Below are 16,615 nucleotides of genomic sequence, written 5' to 3' on the forward strand. Positions count from 1 at the left end.
ATGATAATTATCAACAATCTTCTTTAACCGTTCAGAAGAACAGCGATACTTCTCCGATTCTATAAACTGGAGCGGCATGATGGGCTTTTCAGTTATCGTTCTAAACAAAAGAAATCAAAGTTTTAACCAAATTAAGAAACTTCGGTATTTTTAAAGTTAATTGCTTTTTAACGAGAAACACTCGTACTTATTGTTTTTACCAAATTACGAAAGAATAATACAATTGTTAGCAAAAAGCTAATAAGTTTGTTACATTTTCTTCGGTGTCTTATGCTAATTGGTGGTTAACGGAAACATTCTTACTTATGATAATAAAAGGTTTACACTTTCCTAACTTTTCCCTTTTTTTCTCTCGGGTTTCGGTGAAATGTATATTCGATGAATTGAGTATGTCGGTGAATTGTTGTCGGTAAATTGTTGTCGGTGAATTGTTGTCGGTGAATTTGCCTAGACCCTGTGTATATATATAAATATATATATATATATATATATATATATATATATATATATATATATATATATATATATGTATATATATATATATATATACATATATATAGGCTATGTGTGTATATATATATATATATTTATATATACATATATATAAATATATATATGTATATATATATGTGTATATATATATATATATATATATATATATATATATATATATATATATATATATATATATATATATATATATATATATATATATATATGATAACGCAAGTGTCAATTGTGCTTAAAACATTTACTTATCATAAACATGCGGGAGCAAGCTGTGCACGTTACAGAGATCAATATGAGAACATTCTGAATATGCTAAATATGTAAATAACTAAAAGTATTTTTCCTTATTTAGAAAAAAAAATATCTGCATGGCCAATTACCTCTAGTGGAAGCATCATTGCTTTGCCTCAGTAAGCAAAAAACATGGGATTGTCTTCAATGTGGTGGCTAAATAAGTCGATGAACACTTCTTATTCAAAAATCAACATCATATTTTATGCACATTTATTATTTTCTTATATTTAAATACTATTTACTATCAAAAGGTAAAAGACTTAGCAATCCATAAGTTGCTTTCATCAAAATGCTTTATACTTTTAATATGCGAATGAATGTAGAAATGTGTTGTGGCATTCCTCATGTTTACTGCATACTGTAGTTGTCTTCCTGCTGGTGCTTTTTCTCTGCATGGGTTTCGTCTCAAGTGTAGTCGCCAATTATGTGACGTTTGACCTACATCACACTTACTTAGTGTCAGCTCAATCACCTGGAATAATAATACAGTAGTTAGATGGGAATTAATCCTTTTATCCCAGCATCTTCGCCAATTATGTGATGTTTGGCCTACATCACTTACTTGGTATCAGCTCACTCACCTGGAATAATAATACAGTAGTTAGATAAGAATGAATCCTTTTATCACAGCATCTTCGTCGGCTTGTCTTCTAGGTGGATGGGATATAATCAGAAACCTCTTATTAAAATACGTTTAATTTCTCTCAGGCTTACATCTCTTATCTTCATTAACAACTTGTGAGTTTCGAGTGAGAATGTGTAAACAAAACTCGTACACAACAATACAAAAATAACAAATGAGCATCACTCTATTAAAGATTGAATCCTACTGCAATACAAAAGCAAGAAGAATCACATCCTAACTCTAGGACAATTAACTAATGATCAAATCCTTCATAACATACGCTACTACACTTATTTTGTATGTCTAAACATGTTCTATCAATGCAATACTGTGCAACATTACTCTTAATACACGTAATGCATATAGTATTGCAGTACAAAATACATAACAATTCTGTATTTCAGAAGCACATAAATCAAGTCCTCTGTAGTTCCTACCAACAAATTGCTCAAAATCATTCAAGTACACAGCAAATAGAAGAGGTGACAGGTTTTCTCCTTGTCTTACACCAATATTACATGGGGGAAAATTCCGAGATTGAATTATCTACTTTGACACAGGATTTAGCATTCCATACATATCATATATAAAAGTGATGACCTTACCATTAATGCCAGAAGAAATTAGCTTACACCAAAGAGATGATCTATCCACCAAATCAAATGCTTTTTTTTTTTTTTTGTAATCTACAAAGGCACAATAAACTCGCTTGTGTTTGAACCGGTATATATCGATGAGAGAATGCAGAACAAATATATGGTCGAGTTGCTGTAGCCTTCTCTGAATCCTGCCTGTTCTGCTTTGATAATACTAGTCTATCTCGCACCAGGAAATACAGAAGATGACATAAGAAAAAAAAAAAAGATCAAGAATTAAAAGCAGAACGTGAAAGGTTAATACAGAGGGCAGGAGAAACATCTCCTTTACTGGTATTAGAGGATTTTAACGGCCACGTGGGATTTCTGGGACATCAACAAGTTAACAGAAATGGGGAGATGGTGCTCGATTGGTTGAATAACCAAAACCTAATATTATTAAATGGAGATGAAAGGTGTTCAGGATTATACACGTGGATAGACAAGATCAGTATAGTGCTATTGATTCTTCTTTTTTTTTTTTTTTTTTTTTTTTTTGCAAATAATATGTTATATAAACATTTTAAATGCATGGAAATAGATGAAGATAAAACAGTATGAGACATATCAGATCATAATTCAATAACAGTTGAAATAGAAGTAAAAACAAATAGACAAAATAATACAATAAAAGGAAGTGGGAAGAAATTACATATTATAGCAAGGACACAAAAGATATAGACGAATACGTGAAATCCATAAAGAGAAAACTTGTTAACAAGGATGTAAAAAAAAAAAAAATATTGTAGAGCTAAACATAATAATTACAGAAATGAACCAAGAGCAATTGGGTAAAACGTATAGGAGAAGGGTAACAAATGATAGGAAGACTAAAGAATAGCCTTGGGTAACGAGGAAATAAGGAGAAAGATTACGGAAAGAAAGGAACTTAATAAAAAAAGAGAGAAATTAAAATATTAGGTTAGAAAAATAATTAGAAGAAAATACAATCATAAGAAGAAAGAAGTACAAATATTGGTGAAAGATAGTAGCCTATAATCTCATATGAGAAAAGAAGACCAGGGAGATAAAGATGATAAGAATAATAAACTGAGGAGAAATATAAACAAGTTAAGAAATAACAATAAAATAAAAAGCGAGGCAATACAATTATATGGTGATAGAGGAAACTATCAGATGAAGAGCTAAAGAAGAATTGGCAAAATTCTGGAAAACAGTCTACAATACACATGAAAATAGGATATCAGAGATCTGGAATGAGGAAAAGGAGAGTGAATACCAGGATAATTTGAGAAGAGAAGACGACATTATAATAGTCAACGAATGTAGTATACCTGAACACCTACGGGAACATTGTGATGCTGTAATAAATGTTGAAGAGGTAATTAAACCTATGCCTGCCCCAGAAATAAACAAAGGTAAATATGAAAAATGCCTAAAACACGTAAAAAAGATGATGCAGCTGGGCCAGATTGACTAAAGCCAGACTATTATAAAGCATGATGAGAAGTGGTATATGTAAGAATACACTAGTGAACTTTTACAAAGAGCAATTAGCTAGGAAAGAGAAGGCCAAAAGCTGGAAAGAATGCAGAACAAAAATGTTAAAAAAGAAAAATAAACCAACAGCTAAGGAATTAAGACCAATAGCACTCACAAATGTAGCATATAAAATATACATGACTTTTATCAAGGATGAAATAGAAGGAGATCTAAAAAGTAACAATGCCATAGAGCAGTGGTTCTTAACCTGGGGGTCGTGACCCTCGGGGGGGGGGGTCGTTTGGGATTTTTTAAGGGGTCACAAAGGGTTCTGGAGAATAATATATTTTTCATATACATTATACACGTATTTGAAATAGCCAGTAGGGCTTTTACCAGTTTGATGAGTACAACACTGATCACAAGTTGGGTGTTCTGCTGCACATTAACCATAGCCAGTGTTACCAAAATAGCGTTAAATTCCCATTATAGCTCAATCGGATACTTCTCCAAGTCACGTGATACGTGACGTGAATAACGTGATATCTCTGACGCCCTGCCATTGGTCAGCGGCCATGGGTGGGAGGGCTGCAAGGTGAACGAAATTTACATTATCCTCACCTTGTTTCATTAATGATCGTACATACGCGTCTCCCTGAGTCCATGCTCATTGCATACTGATCAGTTCTGAGCTAAAGTTGAAGAGAGAGACAAATGTGTCGCTCTGGCGGCTCATCAGTAGGGACTGTGAGACTGCAGCCACCCCAGTGAATTTCTAGGATTCATGAAAACAGTGTTAATTTATTTATGTTTGGCTATCATTCACATGAAAATACCTATTCTCATATAATTATATATAAAAAATACTGCAAAACAATGAGGAAGTACGTAAATTATTTACTATTTAATTTGAATCGTTGAGAGTAAGGGGGGGGGGGGGGAGAAAGGGGGAGGCTTCCCGCGGCGGGAAGGAGGGCGTGGGCAGCCTACGCAGTCTAGTCTCAGCTGTTGTTATGATTGGGTGAGTGTTCTTGCGAGATCAAATGAAATACTGATTAATGTTTACATTGCACGCTAGGCATTTTTTTTTTCTTTTAGGAGAAATTAGTATACAATTATCAAGAAATAATTTCGCTATAGCAATTAGTATATAGAAATTAACATAAGCTTGACAGTTTTGTAATATGAATTGTAATATGGTCATGGTTACCAGTTAGGTAAGTTAAGTGGCCCTGTGAAACGTCATTACTTATTTCTCCAACTTCCTTTATTATGGGCGCCTAACAACGTTTTTTTTTCATATTCTTTTCACGTTGCATTACCTTTTCCATCTTTTACTTTTTCTGCCTGCGAGATCTGAAACTAGATTTCCTTTTTTTTCCAGATACTCTGTCGTTTCCTTTTTGCACTATGTCTGCAAAGAAACGTATGTACAATGAAGCCTTTCTCAAGATGGGTTTCACAAGCATTATTCAGAACTCAGTGGTTAAGCCGCAATGTGTCATCTGCAGCAAAGTTTTGAGTCACGAAAATATGAAACCAAGCAAGCTGAAGATCCATTTTGAGTCCTGTCACAGCCATTTGGGGGACAAAAACTTGGACTATTTCAAGCAAAAAGAAGCTGCCCTGAAGGCCAGTCGCATCGATTTCACTGGTCACTTTGCTTGTCAGAATAAAGCAGCATTGCTCTAAAAATTGCTAAGACCAAGAAATCTCATAATATTGGCAAAGACTTGATTAAGCCTTGCATTCTGGAAGCAACGAAGGTAATTCTTGGAGAACAGCAGGCAAACAAGATGAGGGCTATTTCCCTTTCGAATGATACAGTCAGGAGTCGGATCTCGGACATGAGTGACGATATTATGCTGCAAGTAGTGGCTGCTGTGAGGAGTAGCCCAGTCTATTCATTGTAACTGGACGAGTCAACGGATGTTGCTTTATGTTCCCAACTTATTGTTTATGTTCGTTACCTTGACGTGGAAGTTATGAAGAGGAGTACCTATTCTCTGAACCACTGGCCACAACCACTCATGGAAAAGATATTTTCAAAATCCTTGAAGCCTTTCTCCTTAAGCACGAACTAGGTTGGGACGCACTTGTTGGAGTGTGTACAGATGGAGTTCCTTTTATGGCCGGCTGCAAATCGGGCTTCAAAGCCTTCATGAAGAATGCCGCTCCACATGTCTCTTTCACTCACTGTATGCTTCATCGGTATGCTTTGGCAATGAAGACTCTCCAACCTGGACTTCAAGAAGTGCTTACTGACGTTGTAAAGATTGTGAACCATATACGAGGAAGTGCAACAACTTCAAGGATTTTTAAATTGCTATGTGAAGAAATGGGTGCTGAATTTTCTGTTCTACTATTTCATACAGAGGTACGTTGGCTCTCACACGGCAAAGTTTTAAATCGCGTGCTACAATTTCGCGAAGAAATAACAATGCTGTTGGAACGTGGTCATACGGCAAAGGAGAATCTTCTTCATGAAAAGATGCAGGATGATTGTTTTGTAACAAAGGTTGCCTACTTGGCAGATTTCTTCTCGGAAGTAAATTCTCTGAATACTTCAATCCAAGGAAACGTTACAATGATGCACACAGCTCGGGACAAAGTGGCAGCGTTCAAATCCAAGATTCAACTTTTACCAGAAAAGAGTTCAGGACGGTGACATCGCTTTCTTCACGGAGATGATGACTCTCCTGGGTTCCATGCCAGATGCTGAATGTAGTTCCGTGAGGGGATCTCCACTCATCTTTTGGCAGTAAATGACGCCATCGAAAGTTACTTTCCAGGACTAAACGACCGCTGTACTGATGCGTGGATCTATAGACCCTTTTCAGTAAAGGATAGTGCCATCAGTGATACTGATGTTGCTGCTAAGGTAGAATTTTATCAAATTCGTGAGGATTCTCAGCTTAAAACTCGATTTTGCGGAACAAGAGCTCCCAACATTTTGGGCAAAAGTGAAGGACTACTGTCCTATTCTCTCGATGCGTGCATTAACCATGTTGATTCAGTCCCCGTCAACCTACCGGTGCGAGGTTGGATTCTCAGCAATGGTTGCACTGAAAACGAAGGCACGCAATAGGCTTGTCATCGATGCTGACATGAGGTGTTGCCTATCGAACACTGGTCCTCGCTTTGATAGACTTATGGCTGCAAAACAATTTCAACCATCACACTGAGTGAATGAGAAGTAGGTGCTAGGTTTTGTATGGTGTTGAATAGTTCTTTGGAATTGATAATTTTATGGCATTTGTAAAGGCTATGTAAGTGGAATTTTTTCAAGGTTTTTGTTCTGTGGTCTTTCCAATAAAATTGTATAGGAGTAAACCATTTTGTATGATGTTGAATAGTTCTTTGGAATTTATAATTTTCTGGCATTTGTAGAGGCTAGGAAAGTGGAATTTTTCAAGGTTTTCGTTCTGTGGTGTTTACAATAAAATTGTATAGGAGTAAACCATGGTCTTCCTGTATTTTTTTTTACTTGACCCTTTGACAAGGTTCATTATTTCCAAATCTATTATAGGGGGTCATAATAATACTCTGATTAGTCCCGGGGGGTCATGGGATGAAAAAGGTTAAGAACCACTGCCATAGAGGATAGTCAAGCTGGATTTACAGAGAGAGGAGGGATTAAGGATAATATATTCATTTTACGGTACGTGGTCGAAGAAACTTTCAAAAATAAGAAAAAAAACTCATAGTGGCCTCTTTAGATTTCAAAAAAGCTTTTGACTCCATAAAAAGAGAAGCACTGATAGAAATATAAAAAAAAAATACAAAGTACATGCCAGTTTAATAAACTCTATAGCTGGAGTATATGTGGGAGACTCTACTACATTAGACATAGAGGAAAAGTAGAACAAAAAAGTGAGCGTGAGTAGTGGAATAAAGTAAGGCTGTGCTGGCTCTACATTGTTCAAATTAATTACTTATCTGAATATAAAACACGTAGAAAAAGGAAGTTAATGGTTTCAAACCGCTAGAGAGTTATGGGGGTCCTTTAACTGACCAGACAGTACTACATAGGACCCTTCTCTCTGGTTACGGTTCTTTCTCTTTGCCTACACAGACACCGAATAGTCTGGTCTATTCTTTACAGATTCTCCTCTGTCCTCACACACCTGACAACACTGAGATTGCCAAACAATTCTTCTTCACCCAAGGGGTTAAAAATTAACTACTGCAATGCAATTTTTCAGTGGCTACTTTCCTCTTAGTAAGGGTAGAGGAGACTCTTCAGCTATGGTAAGCAGCTCTTCTAAGAGAAGGACACTCCAAAATCAAACCATTGTTCTCTAGTCTTAGGTAGTGCCATAGCCTCTATATCATGGTCTTCCACTGTCTTGGGTTAGAGTTCTCTTGCTTGAGGGTACACTCGGGCACATTTCTATCTAGTTTCTCTTCCTCTTGTTTTGTTAAAGTTTTTATAGTTTTTATAGGAAATGTTTATCTTAATGTTGATACTATACTTAAAATATTTTATATTTCTTTATTTCCTTTCCTCACTGGGCTATTTTCCCTGTTGGGGCCCCTGGGCTTATAGCATCCTGTTTTTCCAACTATGGTTGTTGCTTAGCATTTAATAATAATAATAAGAAAAGAATATTATAAAGTTAGTATCATCTTTTGCTGATGATGTCCTAGTGTTTGCTGAGAGTATAGAGGATGCTGAATCGAACTTAAGGAAAGTGATAGATATAGGAAAGCAATGTGGTTTAGACATAAATAGAGATAACAGGAGCTTTCGTATATATAATATGAAGGGGAAACCAGATAAAAAAGAGGGAATAAGAATAGAAAACAATATTAAATACCTAGGTATCAAGGTAGATGAGAGTAGAAACATGCTCAAAACACAAAAAAGTTATATGAATGTTAAGGCACAAAGATTATAGCAAATCTTACATACTCAATCATAGAAAAAAGTTGCAATAAAATACTGATTATTATTATTATTATTATTATTATTATTAAGCTACAACCCTAGTTGGAAAAACAGGATGCTATAAGGCCAGGGGGCCCAACAGGGAAAATAGCCCAGTGAGGAAAGGAAACAAAGAAAAATAAAATATTTTAAGAACAGCAGCAACATTTGAATAAATATGTCCTATATAAATTAAAAAAAAAAAAACTAAAACAAAACATGAGGAAGAGAAATTAGATAGAATAGTTTGCCCGAGTGTACCGCCAAGCAAGAGAACTCTAACCCGAGACAGTGGAAGACAGAGGCTATGGCACTACCCAAGACTAGAGAATAATGGTTTGATTTTGGAGTGTCCTTCTCCTAGAAGAGCTACTTACCATAGCTAAAGAGTCTCTTTTACCCTTAACAAGAGGAAAGTAGCCAGTGAACAATTACAGTGCAGTAGTTAACCCCTTGGGTGAAGAAGAATTGTTTGGTAATCTCAGTGTTGTCAGGTGTATGAGGACAGAGGAGAATCTGTAAAGAATATGCCACACAATTCGGTGTATTTTTAGGTAAAGAGAAAGAGCCGTAACCAGAGAGAAGGATCTAATGTAGTACTCTCCAGCAGTAGTATCTCAACGGGCGACTGGTGCCCTGGCCAACCTGCCAACCTAGGGAAAACATACTGGAAAAGTATAGCACTATCTTCTATGTTGCATGGAACAAATGTAATGAACTTAACGGAAATCTAAATTGAAAAGTTGCAGAAAATTGAGAATGGAGGGTATAGAAGGATATTAGGGGGTGTAAAGAGTACAGCAATTGTAGCCTTGAGAGGGGATTTAGGAGCATCTGCTATGAAAACAAGGGTAATGGATAGAAAGCTGAGGTACCTTAATAACATTCATGAGGGAGAGAAAGACATACTCGCAGCAATAGTCAATGATATGGAAGAAAAGGAGACAAAGTGGTGAGTGCATGTGAAGAAGTATGCTGAAGAATGTGGAATGGCGATGAGAGAAGTCAAGAGATGTACGAAAGAGGTCATAAGGAGGAGAACAAGAGAATGGGTCACAAACAAATGGAGGGGTGAAATGGAGTGCAAGGAGTCTAATATTTTATAAAAACTGGAAAAGTGAAATCAAAGAGGAGGAACTGTATAACATATTTTCGTCAATCATATTATTCAGAACAAGAACAAACACATTGGGCTTCAATATAAAAAAATCAGACACCAAGGTAGAAATATAAACTTTGTATTCTGTGATATAGAAGAGAATGATAACCACTTCATATTATGTTGTCCACAGTATAATGATAAACAAAGTGAAGCAATAGAGCTCCAACAAGCATACGAAGAAAATAGTGCACAAACAGTTGGAAAATTACTTTTCTGTAAAGAAAACATTGAACATAAGAAAATTGTACTACAACAAATGTGGATGAAATGAGAAAAAAACTAGTGAAAATAAGGAACACATAAAACTAAAAGACACAAGAGGCGCAGATTCAAAGGCGAAGCCTCGACCTAAGGATTTTAAGGATTTAGGATTTAAGGATTTTAATAGCTAGCGCTTGAACTTAAACTTGAGACCACCCACAGTTTCCAAAGGCGTATGGAATTTATGTGTATGTTTACTTGCACTTCGTAAGTACATTGAATTTTCACAACGCCCTCGTGAACTTTGTAGCAAGGCCAATGTTATCTAAGGTCAAAAAAAGAACAAAAAGTATGCAGAGAGCAAGAAAAAAGAACCAAGAAGAGAGGGAAACATAAAAAAGAGCACAAGGCAGGAACATTCTAACTAAAACTCTGGCAGCAATAACAGACCGCTGGCAACTCATAACTTACTTACTTTACTTTACTTTGATGGCTGCTTTTCCGGTCTCATACAGCAGGGGAACCCCACTCTCTACAGGACCTCCACCAACTCGGTTTACCTTGTTCGTTCGGAGTATTTAACGTTTCATATCGCGTATTGTCAAAAGACTGATGAATTAAGAAAGTCTTCAGTTTCCTCTTGAAAGTCTTAATGTCTTCAATCATTCGAATGTTTCGTGGGTGCATATTATATAGTCTCAGGGCCGCATATTTAAAGGCCCTAGAGCCTAAAGTAGACATAAATCTAGGTTCCAACAGTTTGAAGCCATCTATAACTATTCTCGTGTCGACACGATTTGTTGGCTGCGCAATATGTAGCAATTCTAAGTATTTTGGACTCCCGGTTCTGATAACTTGGTGGGTTATTGTACATATTTTAAATTCAATTCTCGCTTTAATCGGCAGCCAGTGTAAATCTATTAGTATAGGGGTGATCCTTTCTCAAGGTGAGACACCTTTTATCAGTCTTGCTCCTCTGTTTATTATGTTTTGTAATTTCTTAAGTTGTACTTTTGGTAAATTGTAATAGATAGAGTTGCAGTAGTCAATCCTGGTAATAACAGTTTATCACAAGTTTCTTTACAGAATTTTCGTCCAGGTACTTTTTTTATAAACGCGATATTTCTTAGGTGATAGGCTAACCAGCAGTTTTTATTACATTATTTATTTGGGCATTTAGAGACAGGTTACAGTTCAGAAATACACCTAGATCTCAAACTTTACTGGATATCGGCACCGTGTCATTATTTATGTTTATTTGAATATCACCTAAGTTTCTCACACTGTTTCTCTTGCCCACCACCATGAATTCCGTTTTGTTCTCGTTTAATTTTAGTTGTTTAAATGTCATGCATTCTCTAACACTATCAAGGATTCGGTTTAGAGTTTTAGTAGTGTCATGTATATCATTTATGGAGAAGTAAAATTGTGTGTTATCTGCAAATAGTTTAAACTTCACGCCATGCCTTTATAGCATTTTCGATTGACCAATAGTATAGATGCAGAATAAGATTGGGCCAAGTAGGCTACACTCCCATGGGGTACCCCTCTGTTTAAAAGGTTCATATGATGAATAAGAGTTTCCAATTTGTTCACAGTAATCTCTACCAACTAAGTAGTCTTTTATGTATTCGAATGCTTGATCTTCAACGCCGATGAACCGTAGATCATTTAGTAGCAGTTCATGCACCACTATCAAAAGCATCACTTAGATCGAGCAGTATTAAGATACCACATTTATTTTCATCTATCATTTCTGGCATATCATTTACAACAGAGCAGATGGCTGTCTCCGTAGAGTATAGTTTTCTGTAAGCAGATTGTTTGTCAGGCAAAGCTTCTATTACTTCTAAGCGGCTGACTAGTTGTTCAAGAATTACATATTCAAGCACTTTTGAGACAAAGGATAGATTTGAAACAGGTCTATATGAGCTTAATTTCTGGTAGTCCAGTGCATTTTACAGAACTGGTGTGACTTTAGCCATTTTCTCAGATTTAGAAAACTTACATTTGCTATTTTCATTATTATTTCGGCTAGACTAGAAAAGTCTCTCTCTCCCCAATTACTTCAGATATTGGTTTAAATACCTCGTTTAGGGAGCCTTCGTGTAGAAATAAACAATAAAAAAGTACAAAGTAAGGTTTTTATAATAATGTTATTGTGATTTTTCTACAAAAAAAAAAAATATTGTAAATCTTTGTGAGCTCATAAACTAAAAACATTCTTATTCACACGGTACAATTTTTATCATTTATTGTTCAATTTTAGAGAAAGATATAATTGAAAAGATGAATAAAAATCCCCTAATTCCCTGTGACAGAATTTTTATTTCCGTTTACTTCTTTTACGATTATTTTGCGTCTATACGAGCAAAAGAAAATCATAAAAAAGGAAAACTAATATTATGTCACACAGAATTAGTCGTTTTATAAAGTAGTTTTTATGGTATGATTTTTCATACAATTGGTGTCATAATAGTGGAGAAAAATTTAGCAATTTTTTTAATCATGTTTTTTGTTAATAAACCAAAAAGCTTTTGATCAAATGACTTGAAAATTTTATATGATGACGGTATTATATATGTCTAAACCATATAGAGAAATATTGTATTTTGAATAATTCGAAAAAAAAAATATGCAGGACATATCGGACGTTCGTCCCCCTAAGGAAAAGTTAGACGTTTGTCAGCTCGACGAAAGAAATGGAAAGGGCCTACACCATCGCTAAACGTTATTAGTAGAAGATAGGGCCTATCTAACTTGAACTACATAATTGTGATGGGGTAATATGCTATACCAAGAACTGAAATATCCAAGACATTCCGTGAATAAAGAGCAACCGGTTGGTTGGGTATAAAATTTTCAAAACGCTTTTTGCCCTCCTCCTGTTTATCTTATCCTATCACAGCTTTCATACACATATAACCTAACTTTAAAGAGAGCTATCAAATAGATGCAAGTCTTCCTACTAACCTGTGTCACTGTAGGCTATATGGACATGGACCATGTTACCCTAAATCCTTGTAGTGAGGAAATTAAAAAGTAAGTATGATTTTAGTTAAAAAACGAACAAAGTCTAGACACACGCACGAGGAATCAAAGTAGCTTAATGTAACAAAGATCCTATACTGTTTTTTCTACTGTAATAATTGATAGAACGTGTATTTAAGAAAGTCTTATAGAATAGATTATAGTCTTTGGATTCAGCTTTACAAAGCTAACGTTTACAGGAATAGAAATAAACAATATAATAGATTATATTTTGATCTGTGTATCTAAGCCGTAATTTCCGTAATAGCAAACCAAATCAAATGGATATTAAGGGGGAACAGAATCCTTTAGTTGGCTGACTGACGTGAAAATATTTCGGAGTTTCATAGTGAATTGGTGACTAGTCATGTCATGACAGTCTTCTGAATTCAGAATTTCAGTAGTCCTGAGTAAAGTTCCAATATTTCTTCGTAACAGAAAAGTAGAGCATAAACATGCGTGTAGAATAATATGTATTATTCTAAACATATCAAGCTCATTTGTTTTGTGCACATTGAAGGGTGGTGTTGATAAATGAACAACATTGTTATGCCAATGAGACTTTGGTGTATACGTTTCAAAAGGTGACTGAATTACCCACTTGACTGCGAGTCTGTGACTTGACAGTTTTGACGACAATAACCACTTGGCATCCCCAAGAATAGGCCGAAGCCATTTTCTGTAACCTGTCGATTATACTGTGACACTTCGTATTCTTTGTCGAATGTCATATTCTACTACATTTTCTTGATACTGACTGTTTAATTTTGTGTTGTTTGTTTCATTTTTATTGTGAAGTGCAAAACTAGCATGCTGCCTACCACGGTACTCGATAGGGTAATCCTTAACCGGCATGATATTCCTGTGGAAGATGCTTGAAAGCTGTCTCTGCTGGTCACTTCTGTTTCGTTTAGGTAAGTATTTGTGTGCACATTAGGCATTACCTCATTTTTACTATTGCGTATTGTGAATGAAATAAGATGTAGCCTATCATAGTCCTGTTTCGTTGTGGTAGCCAAAGGTAAATGCTGTATGTTGAATGACAGGTAAATTCTAAGAAAACGAGATTTTTTGGTAAAGACTCCTCCCATGCGTTTGTGAATGAAAAAAAAAAAATTGTTAGAATTCTTGTTGATTTATTGTATTGTGATCTTGTTATCTTAAACTATCTTTTCCCTATTACCACCACATGTATCCAAACACTAAATGTCGTTCACCGACGTACGTAGTTGGTGGGTAAAATTATAGAATAGTACATTAAACGGTTTGTAGATTATAAGAGGTATGTGGTGTATTTTGTGGTCTTTTGAACGTAACAGATAATGATTTCGGTAAATATATGATACCTGCTAGCCAAATACATGAGCCATATATTTTTCCTACTCGTTATCTTCTGTTCTATCCATTTCTGACCTTGATTGTTTGGCCATACCACCCATTCATGAGATTCTGGACCCCCTTATATAAAGACAATTATGGCGGACAGCAGTGGGAAACCGTGATTTTTTCGGTGGGGGAAATGTCATAAAAGAGTGATTTAAAGCAATAATTATGGTCAAAAATGCTAAATAAGGAGGTATTATTTTACTGTATTACAGGGCAATGTAACCTAGGAAAAAAATTAGTTTTTCCTATAGAAAAAATATCGCTCTTCGAAAATGACACTCGTTCCTGTCGCCGCAAATGAATAGTTTCAGAAATATATATATCTATATCCTACAATTATGGGGGACCCCCGGTGGGAACTTGGGGGTTTTGGGTGGGGAAAACATACTGGGGAAACTATGTATAATGGTAAAACAAGCCTTTTCTTCTCTATACATTACCTTCTCGGATGTATAATAAATGGAAGAAAAGACAAAACAGTATAACTGGATAAACTTTGGAGGCGCCGTTGCGAAGGCTATGACTCGTGAAAAAATACGGTAACCAGAGCTGCCAACGTGTGATGTAGAACTCTGGCAATGTTAGCGTAATATGCTAACATTAGCAGTGTTTTTCATTTATTTTTGTCATTCTACTTGTCGATTGTAGTCGCTCCCGTTCGTTTGTTTGTACATAGCAGGTTTCGACCTTCTGCGCAAAAACCCGCGCATAGGCTCCTCCTCCTCCACCAATAGGATTTCTCCTTCCCTAACCGTGAAATGTAACTATTCGACTTCACTCGCGTTATTCAATTATATGACTTGATCCAGTACAACTATACCATTCCTTTTATGTAATACCCTCGTATACATATTACGTTTGACCCCAGTATAACTTGTTTTATTATCTGATCCCTTATAAAATCACCCTTTATTTTTCCATTCAATATTATTTATCATACATTCCATTTTATCTTGTTATATTACTTTTATACATTTTGTTATTACCTTGTCACGCCCTGATTCCACATAAATACTGGCTGTGCACAAGTTTCACATTCTAGTTCATTCATGTTTATTCTCTAGACTCTGTTGTTTTTCCGTTAACCAATCACGAACCTATACGTATGGAAAGTTTGCACAGAGGGTGGGGGTTAATATTTCCCTACCCCCTTCCCTTATCTCTCTACTAGGTCTCTTCATACCCCTCCCAACAGATCCTTTTCCGTGGAAACCTTTGTCCTAGTCAGGTGTTTGTTATTTCAAGTGAGGTTTTTTTTTGCGTATTTTGTGATGGAGGAAGTTATAGAAACTTGTAACAGCTGCAGTATTCCATACTTAAAAGCATTTGCTAAATTTCATGGTGATTTTTTTTATACGAAATCCAATGTTGATAATTTCCTTAAATCACAAAATTTAATACCTCATTGTTTACAGTGCCCAAGTGCCGTTCCTTCCTACCATACAGGAAAGACATTCACGTATATTACTGCAATACCCAAACTAAGGTATCTAAAACCAAGAAGAGACTCCGATCTGGGTCATAAAAGTAAGTCATTCATTTATTTAAATTTTAATGTTAAGAGTGCGAAACTCAACATTACCTCTTGCCAGTACAAGTTTTTGACCTGGGAGGGGGTCCGGGGGCTTGCCCCCGGATATGGGTTGTGACCTGGGAACTTCTAGGTTAGATTAGGTGGGTTTGTTAGGTTCTGTACCCTTTTCTACCTTTTTATATATTTTGTAAAGGGTATATGGAAAAATGCTTTAAAATACACATGCTAATATTATCGTAGCATTGCTAACGTTAGCAGTGCCATCGTAACATTGGTAACGTTGCGCAACATTGCTAATTTTAGCACGCAGTTCATACGCGAGTGAAGTAACTCAGAATTTGTCATTATAAATAAACATTTTAACAGAATATATATAACAAAAGACATTATATTTAAGCATTTTAACAGAAAATATATGTTTTCATTCTAGAAAATAAAGTTATTTAACCGGTTTTCATCTTCATTTCATCCGTAATAACAGCAACCAGTTCGGCTGCTTAAAGTTAGTCGAATTGGTTATTCTGTTTGTTTGCGGTTGAAATGAAGGTCAGATTCGGTCAAATCACGTTATTTTACTACGGGAAAACATATATTTTCTGTTTGAAATGAGAATCTGTAATACAGTAAAACTTTACCAATAAGGACTAAATAAGTGGTTGAAAAAAATATATGGTTCATGTAAGTGGCTGAAAACAGGCCAAAACATGATTATTTAACACTTGATATTTGTAAAGGTGTACAGAACCTAACAAATCCACCTAACCTAACTTAGTAGTTCCCTGGTCACAACCCCTAACCAGGGCAAGCCCCCCTGTGCCCCCTTCCCAGAGACAAGCCCCCTGACCCCCCTTCCCAGGTCGCAACT

At 35.7% G+C, this 16,615-nt stretch overlaps 1 protein-coding gene across 1 annotated transcript; it reads left to right on the plus strand.

The window, feature by feature from the left end:
* Positions 1-5,668: 5,668 nt before the first annotated feature.
* LOC137615006 (protein FAM200A-like) lies at positions 5,669-6,175 on the plus strand. Its single transcript, XM_068344640.1, has one exon. The coding sequence runs from the start codon at positions 5,669-5,671 to the stop codon at positions 6,173-6,175; it is 507 nt and encodes a 168-aa protein (XP_068200741.1).
* Positions 6,176-16,615: the final 10,440 nt, after the last annotated feature.

This window comes from Palaemon carinicauda, chromosome 21 (assembly GCF_036898095.1).
Source record: "Palaemon carinicauda isolate YSFRI2023 chromosome 21, ASM3689809v2, whole genome shotgun sequence".
Lineage (NCBI taxonomy): Eukaryota > Metazoa > Arthropoda > Malacostraca > Decapoda > Palaemonidae > Palaemon > Palaemon carinicauda.

Excerpts from the sequence above, each read along its gene's own strand:
- LOC137615006 (XM_068344640.1), top strand. The coding sequence starts at position 5,669 with ATGAAGAATGCCGCTCCACATGTCTCTTTCACTCACTGTATGCTTCAT.